The sequence below is a fragment of the Sphaerulina musiva genome (genome assembly GCF_000320565.1).
Source record: "Sphaerulina musiva SO2202 unplaced genomic scaffold SEPMUscaffold_3, whole genome shotgun sequence".
Taxonomy (NCBI): Eukaryota; Fungi; Ascomycota; class Dothideomycetes; order Mycosphaerellales; family Mycosphaerellaceae; genus Sphaerulina; species Sphaerulina musiva.
This window is the reverse complement of record NW_016017385.1, coordinates 702,337-723,657: the sequence shown is the minus strand read 5'-3', so window position 1 is coordinate 723,657 and position 21,321 is coordinate 702,337. Positions and strand designations below refer to the sequence as shown.

At 51.0% G+C, this 21,321-nt stretch overlaps 8 protein-coding genes across 8 annotated transcripts; 3 read left to right on the top strand and 5 right to left on the bottom strand.

Moving 5' to 3' along the window:
- Positions 1-935: 935 nt before the first annotated feature.
- SEPMUDRAFT_147981 (uncharacterized protein) lies at positions 936-3,654 on the bottom strand. The gene is made up of 3 exons (XM_016904631.1): positions 2,923-3,654; positions 1,270-2,842; positions 936-1,216 (listed from the first exon to the last, which is right to left on the bottom strand). Exons 1-2 carry the CDS (start codon positions 3,272-3,274, stop codon positions 1,287-1,289), a joined length of 1,908 nt encoding a protein of 635 aa, XP_016762303.1. The 5' UTR covers positions 3,275-3,654; the 3' UTR covers positions 936-1,216; positions 1,270-1,286.
- A 1,014-nt stretch (positions 3,655-4,668) lies between these two features.
- Positions 4,669-9,595, top strand: SEPMUDRAFT_147980 (DNA-directed RNA polymerase III subunit RPC1). The gene has a single exon (XM_016904630.1). It carries the CDS (start codon positions 4,729-4,731, stop codon positions 9,181-9,183), a length of 4,455 nt encoding a protein of 1,484 aa, XP_016762302.1. The 5' UTR covers positions 4,669-4,728; the 3' UTR covers positions 9,184-9,595.
- Positions 9,596-10,764: 1,169 nt separating this feature from the next.
- On the top strand, positions 10,765-12,580 carry SEPMUDRAFT_62321 (MFS general substrate transporter; the record flags this gene model as incomplete). Its single annotated transcript, XM_016909597.1, has 2 exons — positions 10,765-11,431; positions 11,503-12,580. 2 exons carry the CDS (start codon positions 10,765-10,767, stop codon positions 12,525-12,527), a joined length of 1,692 nt encoding a protein of 563 aa, XP_016762301.1. The 3' UTR covers positions 12,528-12,580.
- On the bottom strand, positions 12,570-14,061 carry SEPMUDRAFT_62318 (Clavaminate synthase-like protein; the record flags this gene model as incomplete). Its single annotated transcript, XM_016909596.1, has 2 exons — positions 12,570-13,739; positions 13,809-14,061. The coding sequence occupies 2 exons, from the start codon at positions 14,059-14,061 to the stop codon at positions 12,649-12,651; spliced, it is 1,344 nt and encodes a 447-aa protein (XP_016762300.1). The 3' UTR covers positions 12,570-12,648.
- Positions 14,062-14,457: 396 nt separating this feature from the next.
- Positions 14,458-17,012, bottom strand: SEPMUDRAFT_162368 (glycoside hydrolase family 3 protein; the record flags this gene model as incomplete). Its single annotated transcript, XM_016907999.1, has 5 exons — positions 14,458-15,470; positions 15,543-16,068; positions 16,140-16,385; positions 16,454-16,830; positions 16,889-17,012. 5 exons carry the CDS (start codon positions 17,010-17,012, stop codon positions 14,458-14,460), a joined length of 2,286 nt encoding a protein of 761 aa, XP_016762299.1.
- Positions 17,013-18,251: 1,239 nt separating this feature from the next.
- SEPMUDRAFT_162367 (YjgF-like protein) lies at positions 18,252-18,979 on the bottom strand (the record flags this gene model as incomplete). Its single annotated transcript, XM_016907998.1, has 2 exons — positions 18,252-18,387; positions 18,528-18,979. 2 exons carry the CDS (start codon positions 18,977-18,979, stop codon positions 18,351-18,353), a joined length of 489 nt encoding a protein of 162 aa, XP_016762298.1. The 3' UTR covers positions 18,252-18,350.
- A 34-nt stretch (positions 18,980-19,013) lies between these two features.
- On the bottom strand, positions 19,014-19,978 carry SEPMUDRAFT_82189 (uncharacterized protein). The gene has a single exon (XM_016910301.1). It carries the CDS (start codon positions 19,967-19,969, stop codon positions 19,310-19,312), a length of 660 nt encoding a protein of 219 aa, XP_016762297.1. The 5' UTR covers positions 19,970-19,978; the 3' UTR covers positions 19,014-19,309.
- A 336-nt stretch (positions 19,979-20,314) lies between these two features.
- SEPMUDRAFT_131897 (redoxin family protein) lies at positions 20,315-21,047 on the top strand (the record flags this gene model as incomplete). Its single annotated transcript, XM_016902455.1, has 2 exons — positions 20,315-20,321; positions 20,385-21,047. 2 exons carry the CDS (start codon positions 20,315-20,317, stop codon positions 20,954-20,956), a joined length of 579 nt encoding a protein of 192 aa, XP_016762296.1. The 3' UTR covers positions 20,957-21,047.
- Between the last annotated feature and the right edge of the window lie 274 nt (positions 21,048-21,321).

Below are 21,321 nucleotides of genomic sequence, written 5' to 3'. Positions count from 1 at the left end.
TCTCTCTCTCTCTCTCTCTCTCTCTCTCTCTCTCTCTCTCTCTCTCTCTCTCTCTCTCTCTCCCTGTCAACCTACCTAGCCACCTGTATCTAGATACCCGTACCTGTACCTAAATACCCAGATACCTACACATGTATACCTACCTTAGGTATATACATGTACACATACCTTACCCCAAGGGTACCTAAATGCAGCCGCCCTCGGCAGTAAGCGCCTGCTGCGAACACTTACTAGGTACATAAGGTACCGGTAGGTATAGATTGGCGACATCCATCACACACACATATACGCGCGGATATACATTACCTAAATTACCTTTAGTACCTCCTACATTGTACAAGTACCTCATACATATACAAGTAGTCGGGGTACATGTACCTACCTACCTGACGTACACTCTGTTTTATTTTCTATCTTGTCTATTTGAACCCCATCTCATCGTATCCATCGTATTGTCTATCATAGGCTACATCGTATGTATCGTATATGTATCAGATGTATCAGATCATGTATCAGATATGTCTGTGATATCTTGTTTGATAATAAGACATTTCTAGAAAAAGTCGGGAAAAAAAAACAATCGAGATAAAGTGAGAGAGTGAGTGCCCCAAACCGGGCCACTGCGAGGGAATTGTTTAACCGCCGATTTGTGCCTACCAGGTACTTACAAATTATACCAAGGTACATTGTATCGGGTTGATTGCGAGACGCCCGATACCATGTACTCCCTAGGTATCTATGTATCTGTCACTAGGTCACCCGAGGTTTCTCAAAGTAGGAAAAAAAAAATCAAATATCATTTGAGCGCTTACGCATGAATGGTACCTAGACCTACCTCCAAAGTGCAAGCAATGGTGCTTCTATGCAAATAGGCAGCATCAACCAACATCAACAAACACATACTCAACGGCACGTGTGCATTTGGACAATCGTCCGGGGTATTCAGTGTATCGTGGACTGTATGGAGCACCATCCCGGTGCCATCACCATCTAGCAAACAAATGCCATGAGACCCAATCATACCGCAATAACCACTAGTAAACGACCACCCCCCGCACTGTAACGCCTGTCGTTCCCACGCCATCTTCGTGATGAGCTATGCGCATCGACGCATTGACCCGACCCCTGGAGTGCTCGCTCATAATGCCGTCCTGCTTGGTCTTCCGGCCTGTCCTAGCGCTTCACTTTCTGGATTCGACATCCGCATACCCGACGCCTGCTCGGAAGTGATTAGTTGAACGAAGATCAAGTGCACACACCTGATATTACCAAAGTCACGCTCATCTTCAGCTCAAGTACTGGATGAGCTGCTCGGCATACGAGCTAGTAAGAAAGGCAACAGTTGCAGCTACACCGACAGTAGCACCGACAGCAGCACTTGCAGTGTACTTGACAGCCACACCAGCGACGCGGCGAGCAACACTGTGCCTGGGAATTCCAACCGCGCGTTGAGTGCCCGTCGCTGCATCCACAGTTGCGATCTTCTTGGCAGCTGGTTCAGTAGCCTGGAATTCATCGATTTCAGATGCCTTCCGCTTGATAGTGCTGGTCGACGACTGGGCGCACGCTGGCTCGGCGGATGCCAAGCTGGTCTGCGTCAGGACTTCGGCCGTATTCTGTGCCAGCAAACTGCCCTCATACCGCTGGTCTTGGAAGGGAGCCCAAGGCTGCAGTAGGTTCGGAATGGACAGCTTGCCCTTGCTGCTCGAATCGGGCACACGAGGAGGTACAGTAGTGGTGCTTCCGGACTCGACAAAGGTCTGCGTAGTCGACGGAAGGCTCGGGAATTCTACGGGACTGCCTTCTGCAAATGTCTCTTCTACGGGGCTGTCTTGTGTAAATGGCTCTGGTCGCCAGGTCTGATACCGCCACGGCTTGTCCAGCCCAGCTTGCTGATAGATGCTGTCCAGGTCAATGGCAGGTTGTGTAGATGCACACATCGGCTGAATGTCCCAGCGACTACTACCGGACAAGTCAGTGGCCAGATTTGAGCTTGATGGTCCGTAGGAGTATGGGGAGGGATACGTGTAGGAAGATTTTGGGGCTGCTGGCGCAGCAGACGAGCTCTTTGTTGCGGCGTCGTGAGGAGGCTGCGAGCTGCGTACTGGATCGTAACGAGAGTCCCACGCGGCGTCTGCATTTCTGTAGAATTGGTCACCCCACAAAGGCTTCTGCGCGCTTTTATCAAGTGAGTTTCCATCATCATTATCATCATCGTCATCGTCGTCATCATCCTCTTCTTGATCGTGGCTGGCATACTCATCTCCGTCATTGAGTGCCACGAGTGAGGCTTTGTCCAACTCCTTCTCTCCCTCATCGAAGTCCGCTTCTTCTTCGTCCTCCATCTCGGCATCCAACTCGTCATCTTCAGACGCGACATCTGGCTCGTCCAAGATCACACCATTGCTGTGCTCGACATCGCTATCGTTGTCCTCATCAATATCAAAGTCCGATTCGAAGGATTCAGGAATGAGAAGCGACTCGGCGGTGAGTGATTCTGGAACAGTGCCCTGAGGTGCTTGGGTTGATGCGCTTAAGTTCATTTCAGCCCCATCATCAAGCCGACTGGCGATCCTTTTGTGCCATTCTGTGCTATCCTCAAGATCGGTGGACTGCTTCTGGGCCCCCATCTTGCTGTGCTCAGGTGTCGTCAAGGCCGATGAGTGCTGTTGCGTGTCAGTGACGTAAAGATCGTCTTCGCTTTCAAAGTCAGATTGCTCGGAGTCGTCGGGAACGTGGAAGCCGCGGATGTCGGAAGGTGATTCGGGTTGCCGGTAGCTACTGTCGTGCGGGTGGTCAAGCTGAGTGTGGTGAAACGTGACGGAGATGCCGTCGTGTGCTTCTAGAGGAGGGGGGCGAAGAAGTGTCAGTTGCAGTGAGATATAGAATGAATAGCTGACGGCCGTGTTGTGTGCTGCGTACCGTCACCTCGTGCAACTTTCTCGCCAAACTTGATCACGTCACCCGTCTTCAGGGCGAAAGGTGAGTTAGGTATCAGGCGACTTCCATTCACTGTTGTGCCGTGCAGGCTCCTCTTGTCGGTCAAAGTGACCTGGCGCCCGGGAGGCTGCCACGGACTTGAGCGTAGTTCGGCGTGCTCGCGGGAGACGACGGCACAGTCGAAAAGGGCATTGTCGGGGCCAGCTCGCATGTCGTGCTTGTTCTTGGAGGCACGACCAATGATGTATGTCTTGCCTGGAATGAGCTCGAGGGTGCGGTGGTCGTCGGTGGTGTTGGAGGTGAGCGAGATGCTGGTCACATAGGGCGGCGGCATGTTGACTGTGGGTGGCCGAGGGTGGTCTTGCCCGAGCGGACAAGGCAGCGGTGGTGGAGGGGGCAGAAGTAGCGGTGGTGATGTGGTGGTGATGCGGTGATGGTGGTGACTAGTAAGAGGTAGGTAGGAGAGAGACAGTCAGTAGGTAGACAGGCCAGTGATGAGGTGAGTCGATAAGCAGGGCAGTGAGCTGCCCCTCCCTCTGCGGCTTCGGTGGTCACGAGTGCTGGCAACTGGCTTGTCACTGCACAGCTACAGCGCAGCCTACCAGGTACTAGCCTTCTCTCACTCGCGCGTCGAGAGGGCTTGCTTGAAGCTGCTGACCTGCTGCTGCTGCTGCTGCTGCTACTGCTACTGCTATTGAAGCTGAAGCTGAAGCTCCGATGCCCTCTACTACCGACATGTATACCTACAGGTAGTACATGTAGGTGGTCTGGCCGGTGTTCAGTACATCCTCAGCGATGGAGGTGCAAGTCAGCTGATGGAACGGTCGTCACACTCACGGTCGTGTAACTCCTCGTCGTTATCGAGCTCATGTCAGCACTGATAAGACGTTTGTAGCTAGCTCGGAAAGTCACGTCTCGCGTCTTGGAGGCGCGTCCACGTGGGAGGTATTACCTAAGGTACCTAGTGTCAGGCGGGCGAGGCGGGGTCATGCTTCGGAACATCGGCTGCTCGACGGAAGGCCCGAAGGATATGGATGTCGCTATATATATGTAGGAGGTAGGCGTTTGTATATAGATCGCTGTACGTAGGTGTATACATAAGGGATGTATATATAGTTATCTGTACATATGTCTCGCTATATGTATATATCGCTCTAGGCGTCCGTCGCTAGTATATAAATATATTGTATATCGTAGATCGTATATTGTATCGTATATTGCTGTAGGTAAGGTAGGTATATATATCGCATTTCGTTGTATAGGTATCGTATATCGCTGTCTAGGTACTATACATATATCGCATCTCGCTGTATACTTATATCGTATATCGCTTTATTGCTCAACAATAACTGCACACTGTCGCTGCATTGTCATTTTAAGCGCGTTGTCACTGTAAGCGCGTTGTCATTTTAAGCGCATTGTCACTTTACGCGCCTCGTCACTATAAGCGCATTGTTACTTAAGCGCACCTATTGTCACTGTATACGCCTTGTCACTGTATACGCCTTGTCAATATATACACTTTGTTACTGTGACCGCCTTGTCACTGCATACGCCTTGTCGCTCTTTGTCTGTCGCTATCTGCTACAGAGCAAAACGTAAGCGAAACATTCGTGACACTTGGCCACTGTGGGCTTTCGTGAAGCTCCCGATTGGGATATGGCTCACATCTGATTTTTGAACCAGTAACCACAACGTGGAAGGTACATGCGCCTTCATACCGCCGACACATACAACAACAACATGACCGAAAATCGATAACACCTACCAAACGACCTCGCATCCACCATGGAGCTCGAGGACTTCGCCACCAAGGAGCAGGTTGTCGACAACGTCCCCAAGCGCATCAAGTCGCTGCAATTCGGTCTGCTCAGTCCGTCAGATGTGATTGCGCAGTCCGTCGTCAATGTCGCCGACCGGAATCTCTACGATCTCGCTCTGACGCAGGGCGGTCCACGGACTATTACGAAACATGGGCCTCTGGACGGGCGCTTGGGCACTTCAGCAAAAAATGGACAGTGTGGCACCTGTGGTCAAGGATTGAAAGAATGCAACGGCCACTTTGGGCACGTGAAGCTGGCTTTGCCGTGCTTTCACTATGGCTATCTGAAGAGGATCATTGAGGCCATGAACTGCGTGTGCAAGGATTGTAGTAGGGTACTATTGCCAGAGCAAGAGAAGCGAAACTACCTAAAGGCACTGCGGCGGCCTGGCCTAGATGGCCTGCGCAAGGATGTGATCACGAAGAAGATTTCAGCCGAATGCAGAAAGGTCAAGGTGTGTCCGCATTGTGGGGCATACAACGGTCCCGTGAGGAAAGTGGCAGGACATCCTATCAAGATGTTCCACAACAAATATGCCATCTACACCAATTCCAACGCCAAAAGTAAGGTCAAGCCACCGGAGATGCAGGCTTTCGAGAAGACATTCGAAGAGGCTATTAAAGTCGACAAGGAAATCGAGCGACACATGAAGCGTGTTGCTGACGACTTGACTCCTCTCCGTGTGCTGAACATCCTGAAGAAGGTTCCCAACACCGACGTGGAATTGCTAGGAATGGATCCTCACAGTGGCGGAAGACCCGAGTATATGATCTGGACTCACATTCCTGCACCACCGGTTGCTATTCGGCCGTCTGTGGCCCAGGAGACTGCGAGCACCGAGGACGACATTACAAATAAGCTGGGAGACATCATCCAAGTCAGCACGCTGATTGCTGCCACCATCAAGGCTGGTCAACCTCTGTATAAGGTTATGGACATGTGGGAGTTTCTACAAGTGCAAATCGCCATGTATATCGATGGCAATCTGCCAGGGCTTGGCAGAGACAGCGCATATGGCAAAGCCATGCGAGGCTTCTGCCAGAGACTGAAGGGTAAGCAAGGACGCTTCCGAGGAAATCTCTCTGGCAAGCGTGTCGACTTCTCCGGGCGTACAGTCATCTCTCCCGATCCCAATCTTGCAATAGACGAAGTCGCTGTGCCGTCTCGCGTGGCGGTGATCATGACTTATCCGGAACGCGTGACCAAGCACAATTATGAGAAGCTCAAGGCTTGCGTCAAACGAGGTGACAAGGTGCATCCCGGTGCCAACTTTGTGATCAAAGGTCGCGATAAGCGGCGTCTCGTTCTCAAGGTAGTTGGCCAGAAGGGAGACCTGAAGAAGGTAGCAGATCAACTAGAAATTGGCGATATTGTCGAGCGACATCTGGAAGACGGTGACATTGTGTTGTTCAACCGACAACCCTCTCTACACAAGCTGTCGATCCTGTCTCACAGAGCAAAGATTCGACCTTGGAGGACCTTTCGCCTGAACGAATGTGTGTGCAATCCGTACAATGCCGATTTCGACGGCGATGAGATGAACCTCCACGTTCCACAGACTGAGGAAGCGCGCACAGAAGCAACTGAGCTCATGGGCGTCAAGAACAACCTCTCCACGCCCAAGAATGGATCGCCAATCATTGCTGCTATCCAGGATTTCATTACTGGTGCATATCTTATCAGTCAAAAGGATCGTTTCTTCAGCCGCAGACATTTCACACATGTGGTTGGGTTTATGTACAACGCCATGCAGGCGAAAGACCCGTACACTGGTAAGGAGTATCCTATCGTAATACCGCCTCCTGCTATTTGGAAGCCGCAGGCACTATGGACAGGCAAGCAGATCTGGAATCTGCTCATCAAACCACACCCAGACTACCCAGTCAACGTCAATCTCGAGGCACGACTGAAACAGTACGCGCCTCCTACTCGTCCAAACGATATCCCCGATATGGTGGACACCGACTCGTATCTCGTGATTCGCAATAGTGAGGTAATGTGTGGTGGCTTCGACAAGGCCACCATTGGTGATGGCAAGAAAGACAGTCTGTTCTATGTCATCATGCGAGACTTTGGCGCCGATTATGCAGCCGCTGCCATGACACGCCTCGCAAAGCTATCAGCTCGCTGGCTCGGCGAGCAGGGGTTCTCCATCGGCATCAGCGATGTCTACCCCAGTGAAAAGTTGACGAAGAGAAAACTGAACCTGGTCGAGACGGCCTACAGGAAGTGTGATGAGATCATCCACAAGTTCAAGACAGGAAAGCTCGAGCGTAGCGCTGGTTGTGACGAGGAACAGACTATGGAGATCATGCTTTCTGGTATCTTGAGTAAAGTCCGACAAGAATGTGGCGACGCTTGTTTTGCCGAACTGAGTAAGTACAATGCACCTATGACCATGGCCAAGTGCGGTTCCAAGGGTTCCAACATCAACGTGTCGCAAATGGTTGCTGTCGTCGGGCAGCAAATCATTGGCGGTAAGCGTGTCCTCGAAGGCTTCCAGGATCGGACTTTGCCGCACTTCTTGAAAGCCAGCCCAGATCCTCTCGCGAAGGGCTTCGTTTTCGACAGTTTCTTCAGCGGCCTCACGCCTACAGAATTCATCTTCCACGCCATGTCTGGACGTGAAGGTCTGGTCGATACAGCCGTCAAGACTGCTGAGACAGGTTACATGTCTCGAAGGCTTATGAAGAGTTTGGAGGACCTGAGCGCCCAGTACGACCTGACGGTGCGGAATTCCTCGGGCGGTATCGTGCAGATGAAATTCGGAGACGATGGTCTTGATCCCGTGGACATGGAAGGCAACGCCAAGCCGATCAACATGGACAGGACTTGGTCTCACTCCGTCGAAAGCACGTGGGACAACAGCGAAGCCTGCTTGACAAAGGATGAGATCGAGACGTATACCCATACAGTACTCAATAAGGAGCGTGCCAAGCTGGGACGATACACCGACGATGGACAAGCTCTGGAGTATGCAGACGAGCGTGCCAAGAGTACCGACCAGCTCGAGTATTCAAGACAATTTCTTGACGACGTCACAAACTATGTCTTTACAAAGACCAAAAAGATGACCAGATCTCATGAAAAGCTGGCAAACAGTGACGCTGTCTTTAGGATCACTCAGTCAGCACTTCAAACATTCTTGCATTTGTGCATGCTCAAGTTCGAGAAATCGAAGGTGGAAGCTGGACACGCGGTGGGTGCTGTCGGCGCGCAGTCTATCGGTGAGCCTGGCACGCAAATGACGTTGAAGACTTTCCATTTTGCTGGTGTCGCCGGTATGTCCATCACACAGGGTGTTCCTCGTATCAAGGAAATCATCAATGCAAGCAAAGTCATCAGTACGCCCGTTATTACTTGCCACCTGGACTCTCCTTATGAAGATATGGCCGCACGTTTCGCCAAGGCACTGATGGAGAAGACGTACTTGGGAGATATAGTGGATTACGTGGAAGATGTCTGGCATGCAAACGGGTGTTATATCAACATGCGTGTCAACTGGCAGCAGATTGGCAATTTGGGGCTTCGTATCGGTATGGAACATCTTCTGGATGCAATTGAGCGAACCAAGGGCTTCAAGACACTGGGCGTGTCCGCGAGGAACTCTGGTTATAACCATATCCGCGTCAACATCAGCCTTCCGGAGAAGGAGCGATCTCGACGTCAAACCTCCGCTTCCAAGGGTCGTATCACCGAGTCGGACGGCTCCGAGCTCATGTTCATGCAAGTGCACACCCTGAAACGGAAACTACCTGAGGTCGTGGTCAAGGGTTATCCCGACGCGCATCGTGCCATTATCAAAAAGGACGACAAAAAGGATCGCAATGGCAAGGAGCCAATATCTGTATTCGTGGAAGGTTATGGTCTGAAACAGTGCATGACGACCGACGGCGTCGACGGCTACCGGACGAAGTCCAATAACGTTATGGAATGTCGAGATGTGCTTGGCATTGAGGCTGCTCGAAAGACGATTATTGACGAGATTGATGCTGTCATGGGATCCATGGACATCGACCCTCGTCATATGCAGCTTCTTGCCGATGTGATGACCTATAAAGGAGAAGTCCTTGGGATCACTCGATTCGGTCTCGCTAAGATGCGAGACAGCGTGCTACAGCTGGCGTCCTTCGAGAAGACTCCAGACCACCTGTTTGAGGCCGCAGCCAAGATGAAGAAGGACGACATCGAAGGTGTGTCGGAGTGCATTATTATGGGCCAGAGCATGAGTGTCGGCACGGGAGCCATGAAGGTCGTCCGGCCGCTTCACCTTGAGGGGTTGGAGAACGTGGCGAGTACGCTCAGTTTCAGAGCGGAAGTGAAGTCTTCCACAGGTACGAGGAAGGATCGTCTGAAACAGAGAAGGACGAAGCTCATGCCTGCTATGACGAACGGACACGCTGTGGCTGCTGCGGGATAGCACTGGCTGTGGTAGTAGTATAGCGGGGCGTTGGGTTCAGACACCCAAACATGGTAGGACGAACGTATCAACAAGAAATTTCCTGCAGCCATCTCTCATGGCGCCCATGGGGCCATGGGGGGAGTTATTCAATACACCGATACGACACAAGACGACCGAGGCCATCCATGGTGACCTACCCAATATGCGACAGTACGAGACGGAGTGATACACTGGATAGCAGCTGCTGTGTGATATTGAATCGGCTTCTTCCGACTGAGGGACCCTTAATACTCCATGGCATCGTGCCGCCGCGATCGCCATATGGAGCGTTAGCGAAAAAAAAAGGGTTAATATCTCTCAACTGCAGCAACTTTCGACCCATCAACATCGCTAGACATTGAATGAGTGAAGTAGGATGGAAATATTTCCCCCTTTGGCACTGCCTGAAATACATTGAACAATCGCACGATATGATTTGCGGCGCCCGTTAATATGCAGGTGCACAAGTACTACAGTACATACATGTATAGTGTAGGTCGGGCTTCTAGAGTCCTTCTAAAGTCTTTCTAGAGGGCCGAACCCGTGCCACGCGTGCCTCGGTGGAAGAGGAACGGGAAGTCCTATGCGAGGTGGCGCTCGCGAGTGAACTTTGCGAAGAGACGCGGATGGACTTGTTCCCACGTGAACTTCACATCTTTCGCGTATTTCCGGCATGCTTATACGCTACAGAATTATGTATATGAGAGGATCCGGCATGAGCGCCGAGGATGGAGGAGAGAGAAAAAAAATAAGATTCGGATGGTTGGAGGAGGAAAGCGGTAAGAAAGAAAAGTGGAAACCCGGAGTTCTGAGTTTGCACTTTTAGAAGAACGCAGGTGAGACGTCGGAGAGAGATGCGTATTCGAAATAACTCATAACAACACAAATGGTTGAGCGAAGACTCTGATGCAGGGTCATTTGTTCTACGACGTCAAATTCGAAGCGGGAGGCACGGCGCGGTCCGTGTAGGTCGTCAGTGAATAAAATCTGGCGCGCCGTCAGACGCCGAAGAAAAGACGAAGGCGCTAAGAAGTTTTTTGCAAGGACAGCACTGACTTAGTCTAACTACTACAGCGATGACGTCCGCCTTCACTCACTTCATCTTCTTCTTCCGGCCTTTTCTCATCATCATTGGCAACGTTCATGTTGCTGACACCATTCTCATGACGGCGACGGCAGGCAATGTCACGGCTAAGGCAGCTTCAGGACGAGTCTGCTGACGACATCACACTCTACCTCCTACGAGGTCAGTATACGCCGACCGCATCAATTTAGCTTTCACTTCTCGGAACCGCGGCCTGTGGCGTCGCCAACCTCTCGGTCACTTCACGGCCACTTTGCGGACCTCTCCATCTGGTCCACCTTCATATGAGATCATCTTCAACGACGACGACCTGCGCGGAACCGTGACAGCATAGTGTCTTGGTTGCCAAACGCATCGTCAGAGGCCGGTGTGCCGCGTGAAAAGCACAAAAGGTAGGCTCACCTCTTTTGCTACATATTTCATGATACACGTTTTCCTCCAATAGACTTTGCTCTATACCACTACTGTTCTTCATCATGCCGGAAACAGCTTCGAGGCCCTCTGCCTCGAGAACCCCCAGTGTATGGAGCAAATACACAGATAAGATTTCCAGGACGCCCTATACTGCCACCCCAGATACCCGATCAGAGGTCAACCAGAAACCAGAGATTGACAGAGCAGAGAATGTGCCGCCGAAAGTGGGGAGAATAGTGGGAGGGCGATTCAAGGAAGGGAACAAAGAAGCTGGTCTGCATGACAGACATGGCCCGCTCACCGAAGTCGACATCGATATGCCACTCACTTTGACCGAGATCGTGGAGCAAGATGGGAAAGAGTACATTGTGCTACGATATGCCATGGGCGATCCTGTGAATCCCTTCAACTGGAGTCCTTGGTGGAAAGGCAGTGTCACGACGATGCTGAACCTCATGACGCTCTTCATCGGACTGGCGACAACAGCATACAGCTCGACCATCAATGGCATGACGGAAGAATTCGGTGTATCAACCGAGATTGGCCAGCTGGGCTTGTTCCTCTTCAACATTGTCTGCGCCATCGCGCCGCTCTTCTTGGCACCTTTCTGCGAACTCGTCGGGCGCAAGGTCGTGTATGCGAGCGCATACTTGTGCTTCTCCTTGTGCTTCATTGGTCTGGCGTTGGGAAAGAATATGGCCACCATTCTCGTCATGCGGGCTTTCCTCGGTAAGTCCATCAAACCACACACCCCGCTGCTGTCATCATCGCAGGCTGCTGACCATGCAATTGATGATCAGGTCTCTTCGGCTGTGTCGGGACGATTCTCGTAGGAGGGACATTTGACGATATGTATCTGCCTCGCGATCGCAGCAGGCCCATGGCAATGTTTGCCTTCATCGCCATCTTCGGCACCGTCTTCGCGCCCGTGTACGCGGGCTTCATTGATCAACATTTGGGATGGAGATGGACCGAAGGCATCCAAGGACTCAGTAACATCCCGCTCCTGCTCTGCATCTTTGCCTTTTTCCCCGAAACTCGCGGTGGAACATTCCTCCACAAGCGCGCGAAGCAGCTTCGTGCAGCAACGGGAGATGAGCGTTATGTCGGCCCAGATGACATTGAAACACCCTCTCTCAAAAGCATGCTCAAAGCATCATCCGTCAAAGCCTTCAAGATGCTCGCCACCGAGCCCGTAGTTTTCGCCTTCGGCCTCTGGATCTCTTTTTGCTGGTTCGTCGTCTTTCTCTTCCTCTCCGTCATCCCCATTACATTTTCGGAAAAACGCGGTTGGAACGAAGGTGTATCCGGTCTACCCTATCTCAGTCTCGCCATCGGCACCACGCTCGGCTGGGCGGCCCATCATCTCCAAATGTGGAAATACGAACAAATCATGGACGACCCCGACCGCGTCGCAACTCCCGAAACACGTCTCTATGGCGCCATGTTCGGTTCCATTTGGTTCCCCATTGGTCTCTTCATTTACTCTTTTACGCAATACGGCTATCTCCCTTGGATCGCTCCCACCATCGCTCTCGCTCCGATTGCTTTTGGAATCTATTTCGTCTTTGAGGCGACCTACTCGTACACGGCGGATTGCTATGGCGAGAATTCGGGTTCGGCGATTGCTGGGCAAGGGTTTATGAGGAATACGCTCGGTGCCGTTTCGCCCTTGTTTGCGAGTCAGTTTTTTCATAATGTGGGCAGTCAGTATGCGGGACTCATTTTGGCCATTTTGGGCACGCTGTTGAGTATGATTGCTTTTGTCATGTTTAAGTTTGGTCCTACGCTCAGAGCGAAGTCGAAGCGTGCGAGGCAGTTTTAGAGAGAAGAAGACCTCTTGTTTCGAGCGCTTCGAAAGAAAATACACACATACACACACACACTCTCTCTCTCTCTCTCTCCTCTCTCCTCCACTATAACAAACAAGAACAACCCCCCACCCCTCAATTCCACCAAAACGAAACCGAAAAACTCGCCGTCAAACTCTCCACATAATGCCACCACCCCAATGGAATATACAAACACTCTCCCGGCCCCAAAACCGCCTCTAAATATTCCGCTTTTCCAAATTCCGGAAATTTCTTCTTTTCCTCCTCATCCACATCCCCCCTCCAAACCTTCACATCCACCAACGACGTATTCCCCATATCCACCCCAGCCGCATCCACACCCGCAGGATACAAGTATTTCGTCCAGAGGGGATTGTATAATCGAATGTATTTGTATCCGACGACTTGGCAGAGAATGTTATGATGGGGGTCGGTGTGGAGAGGGGTTTTGGTTCCTGGGGGGCCGAGCCAGGCGTTGAGGAGGGGGGAGTCGAGAGGTTGGGGTTGTTGGATGGTGGAAGTTTTTGTTGTGGAGAAGGAGGGGTTTGTTGGTGGAGGGGTGGTGTAGCAGTAGTCTGGAGTGGAGATGTCGGATTGGAGAGAGGGGATTTGGGTGAAGAGGTTGTGTTGGGCGAGGTAGCCGATGGGAGGAGAAGGTTCTTGTTCTTGTTGTTCTTCTTGTTCTTGTTGACAAGGTGCAAGAAGATAATTTTCAACAAAAGCCCCAAAAGGCATAATTTTTTGCGTCCAATTAGCTTCAGTATAGCTACTCCCGATTTCGACAGGGACAACACGCTTGCCACCGAGAGTTTTGTATAAAAGGTAATTAATATCGTCCCAGTGTGTTCGTGCAGGCCAATGCTCAAATGTATCAGGGATAATAACAGGACTGCCTGTAGTATCGAGATGTAATTGAAACTCTTCAAAGTCCCAGCTACGCGGTGTGCGTAGAATAGCGTAAGGCGTGTCCAGAGGAGGAGGTCGAGGGGTAAGAAGTCTTCGAGGGGGAGCGTCGGTCCATTCAGACTTGACAAAAACTTCCAAGTGCTTTAAGGTATCGTCAATGAGATGTTTGCGACCAGGTGCGCCCGAGATGATGACGGCTCTGTCTACGACATTGCAAAATTCTGCCAGCCAGTCGTTGGTACGGGGGATATCCCGATCGAGCTTTTGACGCTTGGCAGGATTGAATGTTGCAAATGATGCTGTAGGTGAAGCGAACTTTTGTAATTGAGTGATTCGCTCTTTCAGCAGCTTTGCAGCAAGATGAAGACTGGCATCTTCGTACAGTCGCCGCCAATGAGTTGGCACCTTCTCGTAGGGGTAGGCGTGCAGCTGTTCCTTGGCCTTTTCGAGAACATCTTCGGGACGATCTGCTATAATGGCGAGAGTGCTGAGCTTGCAAAGTTGAATGCAGTCGTTTGGTACTGCATGGTCGAGCTGCTCGAGGATGTGATTTCTCAAGCTGTCGAGGAGTGCGAGGCCGTCATCTGTCTTAAGCTGTTTTTCTTCATTTGACGTGGCCATACGCTGTCTGCCTTGGACTTGATGTCTCCGACAATTTTTGTCGTCAGTGATTGCGAAATATGAGAAAGTTGGAGTTGCTGAGTGGGAACGAAGCAAAGAGAGGGCAAATCTGTTCAAAGTGAGGTGTATGTGTCTCGGAGCGGCGTGCCGTGCCGAAAAACAGCATGGAAGAGGAACGACATTATCATTGAGATGGACTGAAAATAAAAGCGACATCAATAATTCCTAGTAGCATCACTTTACACAAGGGCAGTTCCCCTAGTGTCTGATTCTAATATTTGTTTCCTGTATATGACTCATTCACCAGCAACGTCAGAGCTGCTTCCGAGACATACCATGTCTTCCTCCAGTGAGTGCTATATGAACACAAAAAAACACCATACCACATCACACACTTCAGAAAGTGATCGAGCCCTCCAGCAGCGGCGTCTGAGAAGAAGAACCGACAAAAACAGGATACTCGCACTGCTGTAACTGCCACTGCTGATGAACCACGTTCCACACCGAGAGATCTCTCCTCGAGATCTTCATAGTCGCGCGCTTGGTCTGCTCAGGCTCCAGAAAAACACGATCAAAGCCACGGAGTTGCCACTTCGGTGCGGTCGGAATGGAAGCATAGAGTTGTGGGATTTCGGCTGCTGCGACACCTCCAGTATTCGTAATGTCAAGTGTCACATGGAAGAGCGTCTCCCACAGCTCAGGATGGCCGCCTTGGGGAATCGGCACGTTCGGGGTCGGCCATTCGTGCGTGTTGCTGCTCACGGGAGTGATGACGAGGTTGGAGTACTTGAAGCTGCTGTAGCTCAAGCCAAATCCGAACTCGAATCTAGGAGTTACGTTCTGCTGCTCGAAGTGGCGGTAGTCAATGTACAGCCCTTCAGCAAAGTCACACTGGGGAAAGGGACCGGATCCGATGGTCGAGTTCAGCAGAGTTCCATGGTCGCTGTCACTCTTCGCGACGGTGAAGGGCAGACGTCCCGACGGTCCATCATCGCCGTAGAGAACGTCAACAATGGAGTTTCCCGACTCCTCTCCAGGCAGCAAAGCGTAGATCACAGCCGTGACATTCTCATGCTCAATCCACTCGTCCACGACGCGAGTACCAGCAGTGTGCAAAACCACCATGGTGTTTGAGCATTTCGCTGCAACATTGTTGACCAAATTGTCGGAAAATTCGTCGGTGAGACGAGTCCTGTCAAATTGTTCGGATGAATAGGCATTAATGAAGACCAGGCACGCATCTGCGTTGGCGTACACAGTTGGATTCTCACTCGCAAAGTCCCATCGAACCATGCCTCGATCTGCCATGACTCTGCGCTGAATGGCATCGAAGGGAGAGACCATGTATGAAGGTGTGCTCGAGCCACTGCCCCCGGCGGTAGCGAGAGTGCCATTGAATGTTTCCCAACCTGAAAAAGCAAAGAGACGAGATCAGTTAGCAGACGTCTCGAGATGTGGCATAGGTGGAAAACTTGACTTGCCGAAATTCACATCATAACCGCCTCCGTATCGCGAAGGCGTGGTCCAGGGAGAGTCGGGGGTTTTGGCATCATAGCCGTATATATTGAGGAACCTTGGCTTTTTCAGTGGCAAAGCGTGATTGACGTTCTTGACTAAAACTGCCCCAGCGGCCCCGATCTTGCGAATCAGCGCGCCATGGTCGCCACGAACATCGATGATGGGATGTTGCTCGTCATAAGAGTACACGCCCACTTCTGGAAAACCGGCATCTTGCCCTAGGTGATACCACGCCGCGAGGATTCGAGTCACCATGTCGTTGAGGCGGGTCTCTGCCACGGAGCCATTAGTGACGGCCTGCGTCAGGTTGTCACCCCAATATCCTCCATTCCCCATCACGAGATCCATGCCGGCATTGGCGGTTGCAACGCCTGACATTTGAGCATCCCAGTCGGATACCACGAAGCCTTGGAAGTTCAACTCTCCCTTCAGGATGCCGTTCAACAGCTTGGAATTCTGGCAGCTGTACGAGTTGTTGACGCGTTGATACTAGAAGAAGAAAAACAGAATCGTTAACACACTGTGTCGATCAGTTGGAAAGGAGGCGCGGGGAGGCATACAGAGCACATAGCCGAAGCAGCACCTGCTTTCACAGCACCCATGAACGGAAATGCGTATAACTCGTGAATGGTCCGATCATCTGCATTACTGGAAATGGCTTCCCCCAAGTCTCCGGGGATCCTACGATATTCTTGCTCATTGAGGAGCCAGTGCTTCATTGTGGCGATGACCCCAGCGGACTGCAGCCCAGAGGTAACCTCGTACATGCCAACCGATGACAAGAACGGATCCGCGCCAAAGCCCTCCTGTGATCATGGTCAGATATGGGTAAATGAGTGGTTTGGTGATGCTTTCATCAGGTCCATGTACTCACCCAGTTGCGGCCCCCACGCGCGATTCGGCCCAAGGGACCCGCGACAGGTAAGAGAGCCGAGTTGATCCCTTTGCCTCGATATTCCTCACCCAACGCCTTGCCATACTCGTACATGAGCTGCTTGTCAAAAGTGGCACCGACCGTCAGCTGTGCTGGAAAGGCCGAGACGAACTCTTGCCCTCGGATGCCATCTGGAGCATCGGCATAACATGCGGCGGGTATCCCCAGTCTGGGGACCTTTCCACCATTACCCACGCATAGCCCTTCATGACCGCGGGTCATGTTGACCTTCTCCAACAATGTGAGCTGCTCGACAATTTTGCGTGCTTTCGCGTACGCAGCTTGCCATGCCGGGTCGGTCCCTCCATTACCTTCGGCTACTCAACATCAGTATAGTACAATGGTAAGATGTTGAGCTGCACCATTGAAACGCACGTGATGGAAAGACAGGTGGGCTTTGTCCGTACAGTGGGACTTCGGAAACATTGGTGTAGGTGAGAGAGTGGGCAGTCGAGGCCCACGAAAGCAGGGCGCCTGCGTTGAGAAGAAACGACTTCATACTTGCTTTTCCTGACGAGGAGGAGAGCCCTGCAAGCACTCAGCGGAGAAGATACGATATATCTACAGTTCCTCCTTGCTCAACAGGGTAGGATGTCGAGTGACACAGCGGCGTCATGTTCACCTAACTCGCCGTCTCTCCACTCTCGGTCAACCTCACCGCCATGGCCGTACTAGTAGAGGCGTGGGCGACATGGATGGCATGAAATTACAAGGTGGAGAGGCGGCGGGGTAGTGGGCAGCCTAGTCCAGTCGTGGTTTGGTGATTGTTGTTGGGCAAAGGAGAATTACCTATTGGGGTAGAAGCGTGGAGGAGGAGGAGGAGCTTCACTTTCTGGCAGAACAACTCTCCATTGAACGCAGGGGTCAGTTCACGTATCAGCGAGTCCCATCTTAGCCGGGACTCACCAAGCCGCCGAAGCTTTTTGTCTTCCTCATAGCTCTCCAGGCTGAGTCTGGGTAAAACAACACCCTGACAATAGAAGACCAGACCCATTTCAACAATCCTCTTTCAATCACTGCACTCCTCGCGTCGCGAGATCTGGCTTCGATCCATCGTTCATTTTAGCAAAAAGTCTCCTCCTATCTCCCGAATACTTTCCAGCTGGGTTCGGGTGAATAGATACCGCGTCTCCTTGAGCAGAACATCCGGCACTCGGCAGACTGATCGGTATATGTATCGCCCCGATTTCGATTGCCGAGCGATTCTTATTGCCAAGCTATTGCCACTTATTGCTTTCCCCTTCTTGTCCAAATGCTTGTAGTCTTCTTTGGTGATTCTCTTTCTCTCCGTAGTAACAGTACCTAAGGTACAGGTACCAGATAACATTGCAATAGAGTTTTCTTTAGCAGGGGACTCATGACCTTTCCTTTCGATTTTGCCCTAACTTTATCTGTCTTTGTCTTGCCGGTCCGGTCGATTTTGATTTGCCCTAGCTAATTGTCTTGGCAGTCGTCTCGGTGCTGGCTTTTGTCGGCCTCTGCCGCCGGCCCGGTTTCTTCTTCGGCCTCTTCTTTCACATGCTGTGATAAGGTACCTACCTAGTATCGTTCTTCTCTCCAGTGCTACTATTATCAGCGGGAATACTGACTGAGAATAAGATAAGAGGATGTTGTTTCGATATCAAAAAGAACTAGCATTACCTATACAACTCTACGCGCTCTGCTGACGAAGAAAGTGCTTCAGCTCGGGCGTGTATACAACACCTTACCTTGTAGGTAAGTACAGGTAGTCAAACGTGGCAGATACGCACTTCGTGCTATATTCAGGTAGGTACCTTGAGTAGGTAGTCACATCTACACACATTTTGAACCTACACCTCCTCCGCTCATGAAATCCCTATCGACGACCGGGTATAATCGCCCAAGTCTCAATCCTACACACACGCACCCAAACAAGAACCAATCCAAACTAGTCAGCGCACACATCCTAGACCAAACTTTCCACACATTCATTCGATCAAAACGTCCCCTATCCACTCTAACGCTAGAAAAGAAAAAAAAAAAAAAGACTTACTCATACTTCCACTCCTCCCCCGCCAACCTCCACGCCGGCAACATAGCACTCGCGGGTCGAAATTCCCCCACATCATCTCCATCTCCATCTTCATCTTCCAACCACTCAATAAACACGCGACTGGGATTCTGCTTCACGGGATCAAAATCTACAACATGATGTGTAACTTTAAAAATGTCTCTCTTGCGAGCTCCGACGGCTTTGAGGCAATTTTCTAAATTTGAAAGTGCGAGGCGGACTTGATCTTCGAAGTTTTGGGGTGTACTTTGTTCTTCTGCTTCGGAGTTCTTGTTGGGGTTGTTGTTGGGGGGCGGAATGGCGAGTTGGCCGGTGACGGCGACGAGAGTGTCTCCGGGGGAGAAGGTGAAGGTGTTGACTTGGGAGAATTGGGGTTGGGGTGCGGGGACGTTGGGAGGGTTGTAGGTTTGGGATTTTCGGGGAAGTTCGGTCATGGTGGTGGTGGTTGTTGTTTGTGTAGGTAGGTAGGTAGGTAGGTAGGTAGGTATGGAAGGGTTGGTTGAGGAGTCTTTTCTCAGGTAGGTAGGTTGCGGTAGAGAGGATGTCGGATGGAGACTATAGTACAGGCACATACCTGTATATATGTACCCCACGAATGTACATTCACATGTACCTGTACCTATGGCGAAGCAGTTGCGAATTGCGTCACGAAGCATAGCATAGCCATTGGCTTCAACCTTAACGAGAGCTCTCACAATGCGACTTCGGTTGCCAAGGAGAATCTATACTGACGTCTTCCCTCATATGAACCTTCGTATCAATGCCTACGAAGTCGGAACTCCATCCGTCTCTGCACCCTCCTTCAACCAACCAGGTGGCCTCGTAATCTTCGTCAAGTGATCTCCATTCAACTCCTTCATCACTCTCCCCAATCCCTCGTGGCTATAATCCTTATGATTCCACTGATCCTTATGATATCGCACCTTCTCCTCCCCATCCACATTCTGCAAAGTCAAGCTCACCAGACTATTCACAGCTTTACTGACTCGGATCGCCTTGATCGTATACTCCTGTCTCAACTTGAACACGATTCGAGCATCCTCTCCAGGGGCTGCATGAGGATTGCTGGAGGCTTCAGAATTCTCTACTACTTCTGTCGCGAGCGTTTTGGAGTCAAAGAGCTTGGGTATACCGTACCATTGTCCGGCTATTTTATACCGCGTATCGCAGTAGGACCAGGGATCGTCGTAGACGGACTCGGCAGCGTAGACTTTCAAGTCTTGTTCGCCTGTTCCGCCTTCTTGGCAGGAGCCGGAGTAGAGGTTGGTAATGGACGTAACGATTGCTTGACGGGAAGGGGAGAGCGGGAGGGAAGATTCTGGATGAGGTTCGTAATCGACGTCTGTGGGAGCGTTATGGCGTGGATTCTCCTTGTTGTAAGTGAGCTTTTGCGGTTCGGATATGGGCTCAAAGTTCTTCTCCATGTTGGAGGCGTGGTCTTGGGACGGCATTCTTGCTCAATCTTGCTAATGCACTCTTCTGGTTTGGGTTTCTGGCATGATATTTCTACCTATATTACATGTATGCTGTGTGTACTACCTGACCTGTATGTTGCACGCGTCGCGTCAAAGCGCGTCATGGATGTCGTCAAAGACCTGCACGCCGGGGCCCTTTGTATTCTGGCGACAATGCGATTACAGATTAAAGTTAGTAACGTATCGAAATACCGGGGTAGGTTTGTGTATAAGGTGTACGGACTGCGCATTGTCGCCAGAATACAGGCCATCGATAAATGATAATCAGCGAAAATTGAGATATAAATGCCCAGCATGGCTCGTAAGTGAATACTGAATACAATATCTACCCAAATCCAGTTGAAAAGCTCACCCACCGAACCAGACACGACGTTCCCATCCGACATTCCCCAACCAGAAGACGACGGAGCAAGCAATCACCTGACCGGCCTGACCATTCCCTCCATCTCTCTCGCCTCCACATCCGGCAACTCCATCAACCTCTCGACTCTCTCGGGCCGAACCATTCTCTTCTGCTACCCTCGAACCGCAGCCCCCAACGAGACAGTCCCCGACGACTGGAACGCAATTCCCGGCGCGAGAGGCTGTACACCACAAGCATGTTCGTTCCGTGATGCCTTTCAAGACTTTGTTAATGAGCTCGGCGTCAGTCAGATTTTTGGCGCGAGTACGCAAGATACGCCATATCAGCAGGAATTGAAGGGGAGAACGCATTTACCTTTTCATCTCTTGAGTGATGAGGGGCTGGAGTTGGTGAAAGGTCTTCAATTGCCGACGTTTGAGTATAAGGGACAGATACTGATGAAGAGGTTGAGTATGGTAATTGAAAATGGGAGGATTCGGAAGGTCTTTTATCCCGTTTTTCCTCCGAATGAGAGTGCGAATGAAGTGAGGGAGTGGTTGAAGAGTGAGCAGGGATTGAGGAAGGATATATAATCTGTCGAATGGGTGGTGAGTATGATATTTTCCTGCGTAAAGTAGCCTTTATCGAGTATCCGATTACTGAGGACTTGACATCTTCAATAACACCTGTACTCAGTAAGTGGTTTAATGGTATACCTTCTGTAAACGCTCTCTCAGGATTAATTGGAAGACTTCTTTCGGACATCTCGCTACAACATGATGCGAGGCGAGCTGAGTTGCCCGCGGCGCGTATACGATAAATATGATCCTTGCATATCAAGCTTTTACCAGGCACGAAGCTCTTCAGAGCACCCAGAACAACGGCAAGCCTTGTCAGATCTTGACAATAACAACAACAAAATATATCATCGACAACAAGAACGACGATAGTAAGGAAC